This window comes from Semicossyphus pulcher, unplaced genomic scaffold (assembly GCF_022749685.1).
Source record: "Semicossyphus pulcher isolate SPU_LCO1_2020_fin unplaced genomic scaffold, fSemPul1.0.p SCAF_13, whole genome shotgun sequence".
NCBI classification, from domain to species: Eukaryota; Metazoa; Chordata; class Actinopteri; order Labriformes; family Labridae; genus Semicossyphus; species Semicossyphus pulcher.
Window position 1 is genome coordinate 16,977,647 of NW_027211637.1, and position 19,716 is coordinate 16,997,362.

The 19,716-nt window shown below is 42.4% G+C and overlaps 2 protein-coding genes across 2 annotated transcripts; both read left to right on the forward strand.

Moving 5' to 3' along the window:
• The first annotated feature begins 246 nt into the window (after window positions 1–246).
• LOC138590420 (homeobox protein Hox-D4-like) lies at window positions 247–2,157 on the forward strand. The gene is made up of 2 exons (XM_069661058.1): window positions 247–592; window positions 1,679–2,157. Exons 1-2 carry the CDS (start codon window positions 247–249, stop codon window positions 2,155–2,157), a joined length of 825 nt encoding a protein of 274 aa, XP_069517159.1.
• Window positions 2,158–12,882: 10,725 nt separating this feature from the next.
• Window positions 12,883–17,992, forward strand: hoxc1a (homeobox C1a). Its single transcript, XM_069660965.1, has 2 exons — window positions 12,883–13,438; window positions 17,595–17,992. The coding sequence occupies exons 1-2, from the start codon at window positions 12,883–12,885 to the stop codon at window positions 17,990–17,992; spliced, it is 954 nt and encodes a 317-aa protein (XP_069517066.1).
• Window positions 17,993–19,716: the final 1,724 nt, after the last annotated feature.

Sequence of the window (19,716 nt, forward strand, 5' to 3'; positions counted from 1 at the left end):
CGCCCCAAGTTGCCAGCGGATTACTTTCTAACTCCAGAGCTCTGCCATTGGAGGAGGAACCCACGTGACCACGGCACCCTTCTGGTAAATATTATTCAAATGCTCCACATGGTTACTCCAAGTGCTCTTCCCTGCATGCCTTTCCACATGCAGGTTAATTGTGATCAGATATTAGACAGACACAAGTCCTGGTCGTTAGTGCTGTTGAGGGATTCCTGGTTTTATCTGAGACAGTTTGATGAGTTCATGGACCCCCAACAGTCTGCCCTCCCTCTGCAGCTGCATGGCAACAGTTTAGCTATGAGCTCTGGACCTGTGCCAGAACTGAGCCTTGGATACAATGAAATAGGAGGAGGAGGAGGAGGAGGCCAAGAAGCAGAACTTAATCAGCAAAACATGACCTCCTCTGCTGCTGTCAGTTCCAGGTTGAGCCCAGGTGAACAGTTTCCGAGCCCACCTGAGCCTCCGGTTCACTGCCACGCCAAGGACAAGCCGGACATGAAGAGCCGGAGCTGCAGTCTCCTCACCATCTGCCGCTCAGGAGTCGTTTTCCCCTGGATGAACCCACGGACGACTGACTCCCAACAATCTGGTAACTCCTGTTTTGTTCATTATCTTTTACTTGTTAGTAACGGGGCAAAATGAGGTACTTTGATGGGGTGAATCCATGACTCCACATCTGACCTTAGTAGTTAGACTTTTTGTTGCATGAAGACACCACAGCACAGACCGAGCCATTCAGACATGATCACAAATTTAGGGCAAGCAAAGTCTCACTAGTCAATACTAAAATGTCTCACCTGCACCATTTATTATGCACAGGAGTACATAAACCAGATGTGGAGGCTATTTCCTTCTATTAGGGTTGATTAGATTAGTATGGGAGTAAGTGTAGTGCAGCACAGCTAGCATCAAACAAATGTCTGTTTGCTTCCGGCACGCAGGCAAATTATTATTCAGAAGAGAAAAGCTGCAGAAAGGAGGCCACACAGAAACTTCCTGTACACTGAAGGTCTTCTTTTTAATCGCTGTTTGAGAATTAAATTAAATTAATCAACATTATCAGCATGTTTATTGTGTCTTTCACTCACCAGTAATGCTTTTATTTTGACAAACCAACTACAACAACAGAGCTTCCAGGCAGAGTGTTGTTAAACATCCTCCCTAAGGTCACGGTAGGCCTTATTAAGCCTCCATTAACCCCTTCATGTCATGTTGTTATCAACAGGGCCCCGGTATCGCTCATATACATGTCAAATGGAACCTCTAATGGTGGTTATTTTCAGTGCCGGTCCCAAGGTACCTTTTAAGTGACTGAGATGGGGATTTGACAGGTCTGCTTCCGCGTGGAGCTGTGATTAATGTGGCCCTGTCAGGCTGCCGTAGTGGCGTCAGATGTTTCCCCCAGACTGTTTCTTGGGGAGGTAACTTTCCCCGCACACACGACACAGTAGACAGCCGGTCTTACAGAGCGTCTCAAGCATGAGTGAATACACAGGAAGAGCTGAGGGCCCTACTTTGTCCCCGGCTGATTGGTGGAGGATTAACATTGAAGTCCTTCTGTGGAGGTTGTACATTTCAGGATAGACTTGCTACATACGTGGCACATGGTTTTAACTCCCTTTCCTTTTTATGTGCTTCCCTCCTGCATCAGTCAGTGGAGGAGTTGGCCTGTCAGGCAGAGGAAGTGCCAGGAGGGAGAGGACGGCCTTCACCAACAGCCAGCTGCTGGAGCTGGAGAAGGAGTTCCACTTCAGTCCGTACCTGTGTCGCCCTCGCAGGAAGGAGATGGCCGCCGGGCTGCAGCTCACCGATCGCCAAGTTAAGATCTGGTTCCAAAACCGCAGGATGAGGTACAAGAAGGAGCACAAGTACGGAGAGATGGCGGGTTCTTCTCAGTGGTCTCCCTGCGACCCCTCCTCCAGGAGCTCGTGTGCAGACCTCCTGAGGTATCCAGACGCATGTGTTGTAAGAACATCCTCTTCAGAGCTGCACTTCATGGATTATACCTCTACATCCTCCTCTCTCAGCAGTGGTCACTGTTTCCACCCTGCAGACCTGCCCCATCTGAGCTGCATTCCTCCATCTGTCGGTCCGCCGCCCTCCTGTACGGGAGGAGATAGTCATCACCATGCTGGTATTTCAAACTGGCCCTAGGGCCCCATAACGACCGTCCCTCCTGTGCTCATCAAAATCAGAACGATACATCCACTTTCACTTACTTATGAAAGACTGCAGGATGTCTGATTAGTATCCCTGGGCTCAAATCCCCTAAACACACGTGTTCACCATTCATGTAACATTTTAATTAAACTATGAGAATGTATCTTAATTAAAGGGGAGCTGCAGAGAAACCATGCTTTGCTCAGGCACGGTGACTGAAGACTTTAAACTTGCTGCACATGTTGTACACACACATGCACAAGACATTCGAGCAATTTTTAATTCCATGTTTTTTAAATGTAATTCTGTGGCTGTTAACATTAGTATTATTGTTGCATGTTTCATGCATGTGGGAATCACAGGATGAGTTTTCTATTTCCCTCTGTTGTCAGATAAAAGCTAAGTGGTCATATTTTTAAGTGTCAGGTTAGAGCTTCCTTTCGTTCTGTTCTTTAATAGACGGTCATTTTTGTAAACTGTTTAAACTGTGAAATGGGCAGAGTAATATTCACATTGAATGATGTTATATTTTTGTTAAAGCCATTAAAAGATACAGCGAGTCTTTGATACTGTCTCTTGATTAATTGACATGTCACATACTGTACAAGCTTAACAAATGCATCTGGGGAAAGTGCAGCTCTTCTGCTCTGTTTACACGATTCACGGCTGATTAGAATTACATTTTTTTTCCCCGCAGTATTTCATTACTCCTGGATTAGATCCCAGATGGAAGAAACGAGAAGCATTCTGTAATCAAACTAAGTCATGCCTCGGATTCGTCGAGAACTCTTACAGTATTGTGCATTCAAGTTGCACAATCCTGCCACACAAGCCTCTCCCTCGCTCCTGCCTCCGAGTTCCCCGCCATTAATCACACAGACAAGGCGGTCTTTCGAGCACTCCAACCACAAGCTCTGAACCCACTGGGCACCATGACAAGATCTCCTGCCTCCTCCTTCCCAACCCCTCGCCTTTTCAATAGCCAAATTGTGGAGCTGCAAGTCGGGGCTGGCCTCCCTCTCAGGGGGCATGTTAGCCGTGTAGCTTAGAAGCCCTTCCAGGCCACAACAGACCAATGAGGTTCAATCGCTAATGACAACAGATTATCTTAAAGGACAAAGAAGAGACTTTGTTTCCATCCTCTGCGCATCCGTGACACGTGGATTCTCACATGTAAACGATGTCATGGAAACATTACTTTGATTTCAAAATTTCCACTCTTGCTGAGCTAAATTAGGCACACGGGGGCTTTTCAGGTTTATTTGACAGAAGTGGGTCACAGACAGGTTCTCCTGGGTCTCAGCAGAATTGCACGTCAAAGACAGACAGCAACTCTCATGATGAAGGAGTAAACCCTCCTCTTACACCTGATAATGTGAGCCCCCGTAGTATCAATATTCCTAACAAAGCTGCACATTTCTCGGACGTGCTGACAGCTTTATATCAGTGGCCGTACTGTAAATGAGCTGTCGCAGAGGAATACTGACAGCTCTGAAATGGAGGAGCCAACCAGGAAGCTGATCCCCTAGTGGTCCTGGATAGAACGACTTCCTGCTTCTAATTTATTGGCTAATCAGCCTGTGGATCAGCTGTCATTTGGTAAATATTTGACACAATTTTCGGCAGGTCTCCGTCGGAGCCAGGGGAGCTATAAAGCAGCTATAACCGTGTGGAAATTTTGAATTAAAATAAAATAAGGTCTACACCACTTCTGCATCAAAGAGGTGCTGACAGCTGGGTAATTTAAGAGAAAAGTAATAAAGAGGAGAGAGGGAGACACGGGGAAAAGTTCTCCCCTTCAAATATGTTGGAGTGAAAGAGAGGAGGGGGATTTGTGAGGAGAAGGGAGGAAGAAGAAGCAGACAGTGTTGGATTCCTGAGATTCTTGCATACACCCGGTGATTTATGGTGTTAATGGTGCTGAGGCTCAATAGGACCTTTACCTCTGGTTCCTGCGCACACTAAGAGCCAGGAGGATGCACACACACACACACACACACACACACACACACACACACACACTGGAGTGCAGTAATTCTGAGGATGGGGTCAAGGAGGATCCCCAAAGGTCAAGGAAAGAGCCCCCCTAAGGGCCCCTCTGCAAGGGAAGAACACTGCAACATTAAGTTAGCCGCTTGTTTGCACCCTGGGTCGCTCCTAGTTAGCAACTAAAGTCATTATTTCCTTTTTACTCACTTGACCCCCCCAAGTATGATGACATCTGTTTTTTCAGGGGGGGGAGATCAGCAAAGCCAAAAATCTGAACATGTTATTCTTCTAAACTCTGGGCTTTGATCAGACGGGAGCGGAGCATTAAGTGGATCTTTGTCGTGATGAATGACGCCAGCAGTGGTGCCATGAAACCAGCTTTGGTTACGGTCCATCATTAATTTCTACATTTGTGCGTTTTGTCCTTAACAGTGACGGATGTAGCACTGTCCCGTCTGCAGCTGTTGTTAAACTCATTTTGGAGGGTTAGATTTGAAAAATGCTCTTTGCTTCAAGACTTTTCTTAAGCTGCCGTGAAAACAAAACGGCCTCCTGCTTTACAAAGACGACAACTCTTCTCCGTCTCTACCCCGACATTCAACAAAGCTAAAGCCCGAAGCTCATCATATTACCATCACAGTAAGCTGCTGGTGTCTGCTGCAGTCTTATGTTGTGACGAGGTAATTCCACTCGTTATATGGGGATCACTATGAGAGGAGAAAGGGCTGATAATAATAAATGTCTACATGGAAGCTTCTGCTCTTATTGGTGTGTTTATTCTCTGATTGGTTGGTGAGCTTTATTATAGGCTCACTTTCTTACATTGATTACATGGTACTATGGGTTTGTTTTGCTTGGTCTTCTCTATCAATAAATGCACCTTTTAACACCGATAATGTTCTGCTGTAACCGCACAGCAAAATCACCAAAGAGCCTGTCAGCACTGTGGACATACTCCAGCATCTATTTATACATTTATTCAGAAGCTGTTTGGTAAACTTGCCTTCATCAGAGCACAAGAAGAATGAGCTCGTCCTCATTATAAAGTGATTAAAGGATCATCCCCAGGAGTGTGAGCAGTACATGCAATCCAACTCTGTGAAACAGCATCTGATGGAACAACGTACAAACTCGATCACTTACAAACAGTCAAAATCGAAGACAAAGTTAAAGAATGTTACATTAGGACAAAACTAAAATTATATTAGTTACATTATGCATCTTATATTGTACCATGTCGTCTAAGGTTTAGACCTCATACCATACTGTATTATCTCATCCTGCATACCATGTCACTTTATCCCATAACTGTCGCTTTACCTTGTCACTTACTCCTACTTGTATAACAGTTTTTTTATACATTTTATATATTCTTATTTTTATATTGTATTTACTTAGTTGCTATTCTGTCTTTGTACTGCTACAACACCTGAATTCCCCCCCTGGGGATCAATAAAGTATTATCTAATCTTATCAAATGTCAATGTACGCATTCACTGAATCTCAACATCTATGTAGACTTGAACACAAAAGCATTGTTGTGGTTTCATTCGGGTTACAATAAATGTAAATGAAAAGACAGATTTGAAAGAATATATAATTGTTAAAACGTTCAGGGACAAAAATGCAAAATGTACAAATATCATTAAAGCTCATTTGAGTCACACAGGTTTCTCCAGTGCAACATGGCTCAAAGCTCTTTATGGCTAGAAAACTGCATTATTCCATTGAGATTTATTTATTTCATAAAAGATTAAACATTACCCATGAAAGGTTGTATTTGCATATGAGTATTTTAAAATGCTGGTTGTGATATTGTTATTATTGTTTTTGTATTTTTGATAATTTGCATTGGCTTGGAAATGTCTCTGTCTGCAAGGAAGACATGGATGGTTGTCCAAAGTATCTGGTAATGCTGATTATGCTGTTGTAGTAGTGAATGGGGATTTATGGGTCAAAAGACTGATCAATATATCAGGAAAACAGAAGAAAAGTTTGACAAAAAAAATCAGTGAGTTCTGTTAAAGGATTTTTTTGGAAGAGAATGAAACATGACGAACTGTAGGATATAATTTCCACGTTTGGTTATTGTCTGAGAAGAGCAGAGACTGTTTACACGTGTTGTGAGACAGGCTGACAGGACTGAGATGAAAATATTTTTACTCAGACTTTTTATACAACCTTATGAGGCAGAGTGCCACATCTACTCTGGATGAGCACAATATAAGATCAAGTTGGAACATATTTTTAATGTTGAATAATAACAGATTGAGATTTGATTGACATGCCTGATGAACTATAGAAGTTGAACCTGCCCATACCATGACTGTCACATGCCATATGTTGGTCCATTGTTGAGCCAGACCCCGAACTTGATGAGCGGCCTCTCCGAGCCTTTGTTCTCTTTATGACCTGTTAACCTTCTCAGCCTTTCTCCCTGCACAGCAGTAAGTGCTGCCCACCCGTCTCTCCAGGTGCTTGTTGCTCAAGATGATTGTTAAGTATCAATTTCCTGTGTCACCTTTATGGCTTTTATTTATTTGTCTGCTCCTCGGAGTGGAACAGAGCCCGAGCATTAGTCAGGTAGATGGATTATAACTCAACTGCTACGACTCATCAATCTCTGAAATTTGACTTCCTGAATCTCATACAACTGTTACTGTCATATTACGGCCCGGCATTATCAAGATCAATGACATTTTAAATGCTTCCCAGTTAAGGATGATCGGTGACAATAAAAAGGTAAGTTGGTGATGGAAGTGTCTCGGCTGTGCGCGCGGAGAGAGTCACCTGCAGGAGAGCCGCGCCGGTTAAATGAATGAACTTGTAATCACAACAGTCACCCTGCTAAATGTCACATGTTGACCATTATTGAGCACTCAAGAAGTATTTAACAGCCAATGGCTTTATCACACTGAGGCCAATCAATGCTCACTTTCTTTGAGTTGTTCTCACTTAAAAAGCTGTGTGGGAAGATCTCAAGAGGATAAAGAGAGGCACATCTGCAGCATGAACATGTTTAGGAAGCATATCAGAGTGCTGGTGTTTGGATGTTTTTGATATCCAGTTTGTTGTTCCTGTTTAACAGGTCTGAAAAACAAACCACATATCGCTTTATGTGCTTCATAACAAATCATTTTATGACAGTTGATGTTTTAAGCTGTTTCAGAAATGATCAAGTGATATTCATTTAGTACAATTCTGTAAAATACAGTTCTTTTTTTGTAGCATGTCACCTTCCACTTTTCAGATAAGTGTCTTTTTTCCCTCATAAAAATCAGTTTTTAACAATGAACAGAAATCAATACTTGTCAATGCATATTTAATCAGTCAGGTTTATTGCCAAGTAGGTTTACATGTACAAGGAATACAGTATGTCTTGCTGTGTTGGTGCAAAACAATGAACATAGAAAGAGAATAAAAAGTTGAAAGGTAATAAAGAAGATAAGATCTCAGAAATCATTGACCCAGATAGCTCCAAAAATACAATATAAATACAAAAAAACAACTCATATATAAGTGAAAATATAAAGTATATGAGACAGTACCTAAAAGAAAAACAATACAATAGTTATCTACAGAAGTAGAAGTAATGGTGGCAGTTAAAACAACAGTAGAATTGACAGTTATTAAGTATTAAGAACTTCTATTGCACAGGATGATGATTTAGTGCATGATATAGAATGTAACAGTACACAATAATTAAGAAAAGATTATATTGCTCCTGATACTGCACATGGTATAAATAAGCAGAAGAGTTGCACATGATTATGCATTCTATAAATCAACATGAATACAAATATAAATGCGGCCAGAAAAGTATTATTGCACAGCAGTATGGTTAAACAGCAGTGCTTCTACTGTCAAGGAGATTAAATAAAAATATTTTAAAAAAAAGATATAAATATGTACAAAAAGTTTAATAGAATACATAACATATAAAATGACCATGTTTTGGTAACACTCACTGCCTCGTGGTCATTTCAATATATTGTCACACATTGCATCTGCATGCTCAGTTCCTGCTCAGTGGAACTGCTTTATACACTTTGGCTTCTATTTATCGTAGAGGAAAAACTATTTTAGCTTCTGTTATGGTTATTTGTACACATTAAGCAGTGTGGTCTGTAGGACTAAAACAACGAGTGTGTCACACCAATGTCAGCCAAACACAAAGGTTAAAAGCGGGACACTGTCATTGTTCTGACTGCATGAGTAATCCTCGCTGAAGCTCAATATGTAAACCTTTCCCAAACAGCAATAACTCACGCCGTGCAGCCAGACGTCGTTCTGAGCCAGATAACTTTATTTTGAAATCTACTGGAGAGAACAAAGTTTCCAAAGATGCACAATATGTCAGAAAACATTTGAGCAGAATGTGTACAAAAAGATTCACATGACAACTCAAATATTTCCGTTTGATGGAATATGCAGCCGTGAAATTGTTTCAGTGTCAACATCATGCAGCTTCAGTGAGGACAAGGGACAAGCTGACCTAGATTATAAGATACTGTCAGGTGGAATCAGAAAAGATATAAGTTGTAATAATATAATAATTAAGCTTATATTTGGATATCCTGTAGATGTATGTAGACTTTTAACTTTCTAACTTGTCCAAGGTTTCATATTTTCTGTTTCTCCTGCAGAAACTCTCCTCCTCAGAACCTCAGCACAAGATTAGTGCTTTATTAATACAGTGCCATTTTTCTATCAGCACTTTGCTATTAAGCATGATTAGCATGCACAGTCGACTGCTGATCTGCTCTGCGAACAAGCAGGGGATGTTTAAGCAGAAAAAAAAGAATTAAAAACCACTCCTCCTCTCTCCCTGCAGAGACAACAATGCTGTGTGAGGGGGAATATTAGCGAGTGTGCTGCAGTGATGAACATTTCCTCCTGTTTCATGTTTAACCCTGCTCATTTCCCACAGTAAGAACTCCGGAAACACACAAGTGTGCACAGCAGCTCGGGGGGAAGATGACTGATGGCTTGTTGTCATCATGTTTGGGATTGTGCCGACTCGGAGCCTCTTGGCTCAGTGAAGCTGTGAGGCGCTGCAGCTACATACTACAGGCTATTGTTGAAAAGTCCTGGTATTAGAGAGGCATTGCTTCACTGTCACACTGTTGAGCCGGAGCTGGATGCACTTATCTGGAAGTGCCCTGGACATTTGCACAGTGGGTGCATTGGATTTATGATTACAGCTCAGACGCTGTGACAGATTCTTGTTTTTAATTCTTAGAATTTATTGGATCTTTTTTGACCAAAGAAAAGAATAAAGCAGCCAGAAATGTTTGCATCCACAGTATCCAGATAACAAACAATCATAGGCAGGGGTTCTCCGTGCAGTAGTCTCCATAACTGACAGAATATACGGCTAAGAAATGACATTTAGAAGAGGGAGCCTGAGCAGGGAAACTTGAGTAAGAAAGTCTTTCTATAGTGGCTTTTTGTCTCTTCAACTTGTCCTCCCTGGATTGTGTGTGGGCCAAACCTTACCTCTGACATCACTATTTTTCAAAAATGTCAATACTTGAAAAACACAGACATGCTCCATCAATCATAAAGATAGCCATCTTTCAGCCGCTCAATGTGCCACACTTGACTGTCTGCTCTGACCCTCTCTCCCTCTCCCTCTCTTTATTTCTCTTTGTCCCTCGGCCACACTACAGCTCTATCATGATGCCACACTGATGAGCCTGAGCTCCATAAACATGGCATAGATGGCTGTCATTTTCCCCGTCCTGGAACTGCATTAACAGCACTGACCTCTCTGGATTGTTGGTGACAGTCGTCTGTCAGCGCTGCTTAATTCCCAAGTCTTGTGAGGGTCAAGAGCTGACACGTAATGAGGTCTGACAAGAGGGCCGGTCGAGGGGTCTGATGTCAGCATGGATGAGGGTTCAATTCAAAACCACTGAGGTAATCTGCGCACGGAGAGCTCGCTGATCCCAGGGCCTCGACCGCCTATTGACGCACATCAGAGCATGGACGCAAAACAAATTAGCATCAGTCAATATTGTCTCCCTTCTCCTGCCTCCTGACAGAGCCACACAAGCGCTGCCATGTTTACCTCACCTCCAGTCACAACAGAGACGATAGTGATCAGGGTGGGAAATGTCTGAGTTTTAAGAGGAGGTTTGAGGCTGAATAATTTCTGGTCTGTTTCTAAATGAGATGCAGAATTTGCTTCGAGGGGTGAATCAAATATTCCCCTAAATTGTGAGACGATGCTCCTTCTCAGTTCTGCAGCCATCTCGTGCAGAGTTTGAGTTTTAGGGGATACAAGCTGTCCTCAGCCGAAGATCACTTGTGTGTTTTTGCGTTTTGTTTTATGTGATAATATAACTTCTGTTGCATAAAAGTGCTGGTCAGTGATGTGGAACAACTCTTCAAATATGCTAATCAGACATATGGCACTTCTAGGAACAAACACTGATTGCTGTTTTTGTCCTACAGAATAAAAAAGGTTACTCGGTTTTAAATGTAATTTGTCTGAAGGCTGCAGGGAGCTGCATGTTTTTAAAAATCCGTTTGCATAGGGGGAAAAGCAGAGATTGCTCACACCTGTTTTTTTCTCTTCTTCTTCTTCTTCTTTTCCCCTCTCCGCAACCCCCTCTCCTCCCCTCCCTCTGCTGAAAGCCATTACAGAAATACAATTTCTAATACCTCCGCACAGGTCTTCGATCGACTGCAAACAAATTTATATTCAGGCGGTAAACAGAAAGCTGCAGAGATTTATTTATTGAGTGTGGAGGAGAGAAACAAGCGAGCGCGTGAACCCTGAGTAACCTCCGAGCTGACATGAAGATGGATCAGCGCGCGCTGCAAATGCATGAAGAGAAGGGATATATTGCACTCAGTCATTCAGCACATCGCTGCCTGTAGAATCCCATTAACTCCCACAGCTGGGACCATATTTCTGCGTTGTAAGAATGCAGTTAGAAGTTGTTCATTACGCTGAATTATTTTGTAATTACTGCAGACTTAAAAGACACTGGAAATATTGTTGGAATTAAACGATAAGAGCAGTAACGAAGAGTTTGGGTTTTTATCAAACGTTACGGGCGGTGGTTTGGTGCAGATATCACACACTGAAATATCAATAATATAATCATAATGAGCTAATAATAAAAAATAATTGCATGCATGTTATGGCTTTCAATCAGCGTATTAAATGTATTAATTATTATATTTTCCCATTGATTGATTTCGGCATACAAGCTCAGGAAAATAAATCATTCAAATTAATTCTAAATAATAAATGATGAAATGTAGAAAAATAATTCCAACGTCATTTCTCGTCTGCAGTAGTTTGTACACAGACTCAGCAACATGAAGCATGCTGACACTCGGGGTTCAAAATAAAAAGATAATTTAAACATGATTTGTGTTTTTCCCCCCTTTTTTTTTTTTTTTTGCAAATTGTGGATTTCTTGTGATTAAAAGATGCCACCTCTTCACTACAGACTGAGAGCTAAGGAGTTTGTAGATAACACATTAACATTGTAAAAGCAGCTTGTTATTGATAGCTCTAATAACTCCCGTTTGTATTTTAGAATATATGCGAGCGGCCTGAGCGACACACAGTGATGTGTGTGTTTGAAAGTAGGTCAAGAGACTTAAAAAAAAACTTGCGCTCTAATATGGAGCTGCTTGACATTTTCACTTCTGGAGGTTGTAACACTGGGCTGCTGCTGGCTGAGCTCCTGTATACACTGCTGCACCAAAACTCAGAATTAAATTATGTGAATGTTTTTATAACAGTGCACAGTCCTGCTTTTATAAATATTATCATGGATGATCTGATAGTTTGTGAATTATGTTTTGTTTGTTAGCAGCAGCATGTAGCTTTGTTTGCACATGCAGGAAAGGTCATTACTGAGTAAACACACACACAAAAGAGCACAAACTTTAGGGCTCTCTTTATCAAGCATAAACAAACACGCTCTATTTTTTGGGGGCGGAGGGACCTGGAGCTATATTACTGTATAACCAGGGCTCAACATGCCCTCTCCGTCAGTTACAACTTCATGATCTTCGCTCGCAGCCATTTTTGTTCTGTATTTGTTCGAGGCTAATTACAAATCTGCTGCAACTGAACTTCTAAATACCAGCTGTCACGACCTCTGAACCCATTAAGTGTGCCTTTCACATGACCTAAGCCCTTTGCTAAAGAGGGCCTCGGGTTTTTTCAAGGAGCGCTCAGCAGATTTGCATAATCCATTAGCTGCATCAATGTAGCTCTGTATTATGCTAATTTACTCTTTGGGAGCAGAAGTTTTCTTTGTTCAAATGAAAAATAATCACAACAGCAGAATTTGACCCAAAACACATTTCTCTTGAAGGGCAACAAAAAAAAAAAGTGTAGAAGAACATGTGTGACGTCATGGCCTACCTGTCTGCATAGGTGAGAGGTTCATGAAGGCCTCTGTGTCAGGTGAACTTTTCAGGATGTTTGTATTATTTTATCTCTGGCGTGAATAGCACCTTTCAGATTTGGACCTGATGAGTCTCCTCAGTGTTTGTCCTCTCTGATGACAGAGATGTCCGGCTATTGGCCGAGACCAGGAGGGCACGTCATCTCCATCAATCAGGGACTGCTGGTTCTCCTCTGAGGAATGTCCCCACGCTCGTGCAGCCGCCTGACCACGCGTTACTGGACGCACGAGAGGCCGGGCCATGAAGCGAGACCCCGTCCAATGATTATGCAGGAGGGGAGAGGTGATAATGACTTCCTATCAAGAGTTAACGGCCGAAGGGGAGAGTAGCCCTCTGTTCACGGGCTGCTGCCGAGCCAAAGAGGTCACAAACCTGGACCCGGACTGCAGGACTCATCCTGAACTCTGCAGCCGTGATGAGGAGGGGAGACTGGAGGGGGAAGTTGGCTCAGGATTTAACTCTACGCAGCCCCGGTACTTAACTCTCTCTAACAGTTTGACTCTGAGCACCTCTTTGGACAGCCCTCCTCCTCCTCTTAATCTTTCTGGGACTCTCGATGGTTTCTCGGCACCGGCCTGCCCCCACTCGTCCCGTGTCCCCTGGCGGCGCAGGGCGCAGGGGCAGGGCTCTCCAGGACGCGGATACTGCGCGTCAAATAACGACGAAACGGTGGAAAGCGAGGTTTGGTCACCAACAGAGCAAATTCAAATCTGCTCTCATAATGGCCCCGAGATTCACGTCGCCGTGGGGAGTTGTGCTACTTTGGACTGTAACGCAGCTGCTGTGGATGTAAACAGTAAAACTTTTGAGTGGATGAGAGTGAAGAGGAGTCAGCACCGGGCGGGTGAGTTTTTTTGTCACGAGAGACTGAGCGCGAGAGGAGGGAGAAAGCAACCTTGAGACGTGAATTTATTCAGGATAAATGCGTTTATGTTTGAATTGAAGCTTTAGGAAACTTTGGGAAAGTTTGATTGAAAGTTTTCTCCTATAGAGCTGGGGAAAAAAGAAAAATAGCTGACGCTTTTTGCGTCACCATGCAATCTCCTCCGTCACCAACACACTAACGAAAGAAAAATAGTAATTTTCTGACTTTTTAAAGCATATTTAAACGCTTGAAAGGCATTTCTAGCTGTTTACTCGACGCCACATTTGAATATGCACATGAGGACTCGGTTACTATTTCCTTAACGGTTCCATGCTAATGTCTGTGAGGTTATTTAACATGCTCGCTCCACCTACTGTCACAATAGGATCCGGACTGTACACACACACACACACACACACACACACACACACACACACACACACACACACATTAGGGTACAGTATAGGCCTGCTCAGCCACAGTGTATATGCAGCCCAGAATATGATCAATTATTTACCCCTGCCCTTACTAACCAGCAGCCTCTGAATAATGCATCAGACCAGTGGCTGTCGAGCCTCACAGGAAGTTGAGTAAAACTTACTCCTGTAAGCCGGAGTGCTCCCTGAGTATTGATTAGTTGTCTGTTTGTAATGAAAGCCCTTGTGTATTGATTTCAGTTTGCAGCACCTTTACATGTGTCCACCTTTTTAACATAATTGCTGTCACAGATCATCATTTCCCTGAGTGATGAGTCCCGGGCACAGAGCCCACAGAAGAATACACATCCCAGGCTTTAAATAAAAAAATACAGATAGGCTGCTAATGTGAAAAACGCCTATCAATCCTCAATTTCATGTGAGTTATAGGATCTAATATAGATCCTTCATTTTGATCAATAGTGTCAGTTGACTGACTGGTTACTGTACTTGAGTTGGGTTTCATAAATTTTACATGGATGAAGATTTACTACAATGGTGGTCCAGTTTTTTCCCTCCACAGCTCAGTCTGTGTCTGCTGCGAGCTGTTGCTGACCCGAATGTTCACAGAGCAGAGAGGCAGGCTGGTCAGCATCACCACCAACTGTTTGTGGTGTAAAGAAGGCCTGAGAGTCTCTGCAAGCAGTGCAGCAAACACAAACATTAGTCTGTAGAATGATTGTTTCTCACGTTGCTGCATAATTAACTACTTTGATTTGGCTGCAGTTTTGAATGTTACAACAAACTGAGAACTACAATTTCTAGCTGTTGCATGCCAACACCTCTGATTAAGTTTGAGATTCATTAATGTTATATGACGCAGATGTGCAAATAACTGAGATATATCATTAATATGCAAAAACAAAACACTACAATATCTAACTTTGGAGTATCATTCATTTGGAGTACTGACAAAAAACATGAAGAAATCAGATAAGTGGGTACAATGTGCACTCACACAGCTCGACACAGATTCTTCTCATGATGCCGCTGTAGGAGAAGCAGGAGGAGACATCTTTAATCTTTTAGCAAAAAGATGCAACACGCTCTATTTGACTTGGAATATTTCAAAGTTACAGGATGCAGTAGCTAAACTAACATTTACACCCCATATGAGCAGGTATGATTTCCACTCACAGAAACTTTATAAACATAATTCTTATGATGCTCTTGCAATAGGCAAGTTTATTTGTAGAGCCATTCATACAGGAAGCAAGTCAAAGTACTGAAAAGAAATGTGACACAAGGCAAAAAAATAGATACAATAGAATAGAAGAAATTGGTGGGATTGACATATTTAATTTGTCCATAAAAGATGGCCAAAAAACACTTAATGAAATCAGACTAGTGAGTAGTAATGTGCACTGACACACCCTGAAAAGCACTGCTTTCATCATGTAGCTGTATGAAAAGTTAAAGGAGGCATGGAAGTCTTTAATTTGTTATAAATATTCAAAAAAAAGATGCAACTTCCAGCTTTTGATTACAACACCTTCAACTCGACTTGGAAGATATTTGACTTGAATGAAGCATGTGCAGAAACTATCATAAGTAGGTGTAATCTGCACTCACACCATGTGATGAACATTATTTTCCTGAAGCAATAAGACACACCAGCTCCTTTAATCTGTCCTAAACATTGCAGAAAGATGTAATAAACTAGCTTTTGACTTCCTGCTCGCACTAAATGGGTTTCAGCAGTTAAAGGTTTCTGTGATGATGCCACTCTGAGGGAGGTAAAAAGGTGACACAAACACCTTCCACAGATCCAGGAGTCATTTTATTCATCACACACATTATCCTCTCGCCTGATCCAAAGCTTGAGAAAGCCATTTGCTCGCAGCCGCCCACACGCACTCAGACATCTCCTCGCAGTACTGCTACCATCTCTGTAACCTCTTTCTGCGTCTCTCTGAAGGGGATCATCTGTAGGAGTAACTCATTAGCGCTTCTGTGTAACTTGTAAAAGAGTCATTAGTGAAAGTATGCTTTCCTCTGGAGCTTCTATTGGTTTTGGCACACAACAAAGTCTCACGTATTCTTCCTGGTTGAAAGGCCTCCACAGACCTGCAGTAACCTGATCTCCTGGCTCAGTGTATATACTCCCAGTGCGTCATTCTTCAATTATGCTTTGACAGCACCTGAATTACTGTGGGCTGGATGCCCAGATGACTGAGGCAATGTGTATCGATCTATCCCTTTTCTTCTTCTCCTCTCCTTGGCTTGGGAGGCCCCTTCCATTCCCTGTGCTGGCTGGCTATTTTTAAGTGTGCAAGTCATTCCTCAAATATTTAGTTTGATTCTTTTATGCCTTCTGGCTGGCATCAATTCTATTATCTTTGCAGCCATTTATCAGAATGTGCATGTGATTTGCACTCCTGAAAGCTGGACTTCATAATGAGGTACAGTTGCTGTGCATTGGTTCTTCTTATCCGCTGCCCTCTAATTCTCCGGCTCGCCCACCTTGACATTCATTTCCTTAAAACACAGATGTCGACATTTATCCTATAAGTGACCTTTCCATCTGCTATGCTTTTCCAAGTGGCTAGAGGCCTGTTAACCTTCCTCCCAATGAATTGTGGTGGGAGAGATCGCACTACACCTGGCACACTGACTCCATTATGTAGCAGCAGCACATTTTCTCAGAGGCAAACACTCGCAGACGACTTACCCGCAATGTCAGCCGTGAGAAATCAGGATCTAGCTGCGGTTGCTGTCATTCGCTGCACATAAGCGGCACAGATGATACTTTAATGTGTGACCCAGAAACCTCAGAGGGAAAACAATGGAGACATTTGTCATTAATGCAGAGTTTGCAAGGATTTGTAAACTGTTAAACTGTCATTGACACACAAAGGCCTAAAGGCAAATTATTCATGATTCTGATGCAGTTAATGGGCTGTAAATGCTGCAAAGTTGTTCTGCATCGCCAAACATTTCTCTATCTGAAATATACAGAAGCACATTTTGCTCTGATCTGCGGTGAACTTGTCCAGGACGCACTTTAAAAGCAGTGCCTTTAGACATTCAAATCTTTAAGGTCAGAAGCGTCGCTTCATTCATTTCTCAGGCTGTAGTTTGTGATGTTGTTGCATGAGATTGCGTTATACCGCACAGGTGTTTCTGTTATCATGTCCACCCCAATAGATATTATTCAATTCCCCATGCACCTGTTTTTACAGCGCCAAAAGGTTTTGCAGGGTCCCTGCGGGCTATTGCTAAAGTTGATGCAGCGGTGAAATACATCTCTGATATTCAGACAGAAAAATGGCTCCCAGGTGAAGACCTTAAATCAGCAAACTGGTTCAGGGCCAAATGATACAGATCAGCTTCTCGGAAATTAATTTATTAAGTGTTTGAATATTTGTTTACCTCATTTTTTCACTGTGAAATAAACCTGTGATTATTTACTCATTAATCCTCTAAATATCACATAAGTTTGCACCAGACAGACTTATAATAAATATTTTATTTCATTTCTGAGGAATTACACAAAAGTTATAAACACATTATTATACATGGGTTTTTTCCCCACAGGGATAATTATTCATCTTACGTCCTGATATGGGCGTGGGTGTTTTTATTCAGAATACTTTTGTGCTTCTATTGTGCGTAACCTCATTGGTCTCTCTGACGACTGTTTTCCGTCCTCTCTCCAGTCAGGATGCACATGACCTGTGGGTTCAGTGTTGTCGGCTCGGGCCTCGGTGCTATGGAGGCTGCACGCGGCAGTATGAGCCCGGATGCCCATCCCTCGGTGACCGGCACCCCGAGGACCAGCTTCAGCACCAGGCAGCTGACCGAGCTGGAGAAGGAGTTCCACTTCAACAAGTACCTGACTCGGGCCAGGCGCGTGGAGGTCGCCGGCGCCCTGCAGCTGAGCGAGACGCAGGTGAAAGTTTGGTTTCAGAACAGACGCATGAAGCAGAAGAAATTACGCAGAGACGGGCTGCTCGCAGAGCCGGGCCCCGCGGCTCGCGCGCACTCTCACGCGGACACTGCGGACACCTGCCCCTCTGCCGGACCGACCTCCTCACTAAAACACCTGAACTCCTGAGCCTGCAGATGTTTTGATTCCCGTTTGCATCGGTTTCAATCAGGCTTCACCTTTATTTGCTTACCACGATGGATGGATGCTTATCGCGAGAGGCGCGATGGCAAGTTTCTTCATGCAAGAACGGGTCAAAACAATTTGTCATCGTCCCCGGCTGCAGACTGGCGCTCTGATTTGAATATTAAAATCAAGTCATTCCATCGCGCTCCCATCTACACAATGTAAACGAAGAAACAAAATGATATTAATTGTGCATAGAATCTGTGGCGGACTATTTGTCTATTTGTTTTGTACAATTTATTCAGGAAGTGACTTGAATATATTTGCTCTGCAGGGCACGTGCTTCCTGGTTTTTGTTTAAAATAACACAAATGAATTATCGTTATTTATTTAAGATTTACATTTGGTCAGATTTATTTCGAAGAGATTAAAAAGATTTTTTAGTATGTTTTTATATTATTTCATTAAATCCTCTGTTGCATATTCAATCATTACAAAATTATGGATTTATTTTTCTATTTTAAAATTGTGATGACAGCTAACATTTAAGAAAAAAAATCCAGATGCACCAGTTAACAAGATTATCTTTAACATAGTGTAATAACTATAAGGCTAATTTAGCCTAGCTTCAACGTGCTTTTATTTTGTAGCCTACATTCTGTCTCCCGTGAAGGTTTTCAATATCCTCAGTCCCCGGAATGATTAAAAAGCCATAATTGACTGATAGATTTATTGACCCCTCGTATTAGGAGTATTGATCCGTGGTGATCCATCTATTTGAGGCACAAAACGGGGAGCGTTTGCATGCATGTGTAACTGCATGTTAATGGAATGTAGAAACGTCACGATAGGGAGCTGTTGCGTCTTTTATTACCCCGATACATGCGTCAGAAAATGATCATTTAGCTTGAACACTCATGCGGGAGGGCAGACAATAAAACGCTGTCTGTGCTGTTTTGCACATCAACCAATAAATTGCGCGCGTGGCCCCAGCAGCTCGTGCAGCAGATTCAAATCTCAACCTCATATAAAGTAAATGATTGTAAACCGGGCCCTTAAACACTGCTGTGTTCCCGGTATGGCAGTGCGTTTCTGTCATGTTTATGTCTGTTCTAATATCGAGAAACGAGCCGTCAGCCACGTTAATTCTATGAAGGGGAATTGTTTTTATTTAGCTTTCAATTAGCGGTGTTTGCACTGGATATGAAGGTTATACTATTTCCAAAAGGGATATTAATGACGACAAAGGATTTAACGTGAAGCAGCTGGGAATTTATAAACAGAAAGCTACAAACAAAATGAATTAATTAGGTCCCTTTTAACCATATAACAGGTGTCCTCGTGCACATAAAACACTACCAATAAAATAATAATTAGACAGTTGCACCTCTGGACATGCAGGCTGCAGGGCAAAGCTAATATATGCACTTACACCAGAGTTCACCCCTGACCTCTTGACCTTTGTCTTGCCTGGAGACAACGCTGACCCGGTCAGCGGCTCACACAGAGAAAGATGCACCATTATTTTGGGTGACCTCGAAATCTCCGCTTTTTCTCTCTTTCTTTCTCTTGTTTTCTCTTTTTCCCCAACAACTCGGAGCACTTTTGTTCTGTTGCTGGCTCTCTATGTCCACACAACAATATTTCATCGAGCTGAATGGAGGGGCGACCAGGCCATATGATAATTGTTCATATTATAATTCCATACCAGGCCTGCATAATGCTTT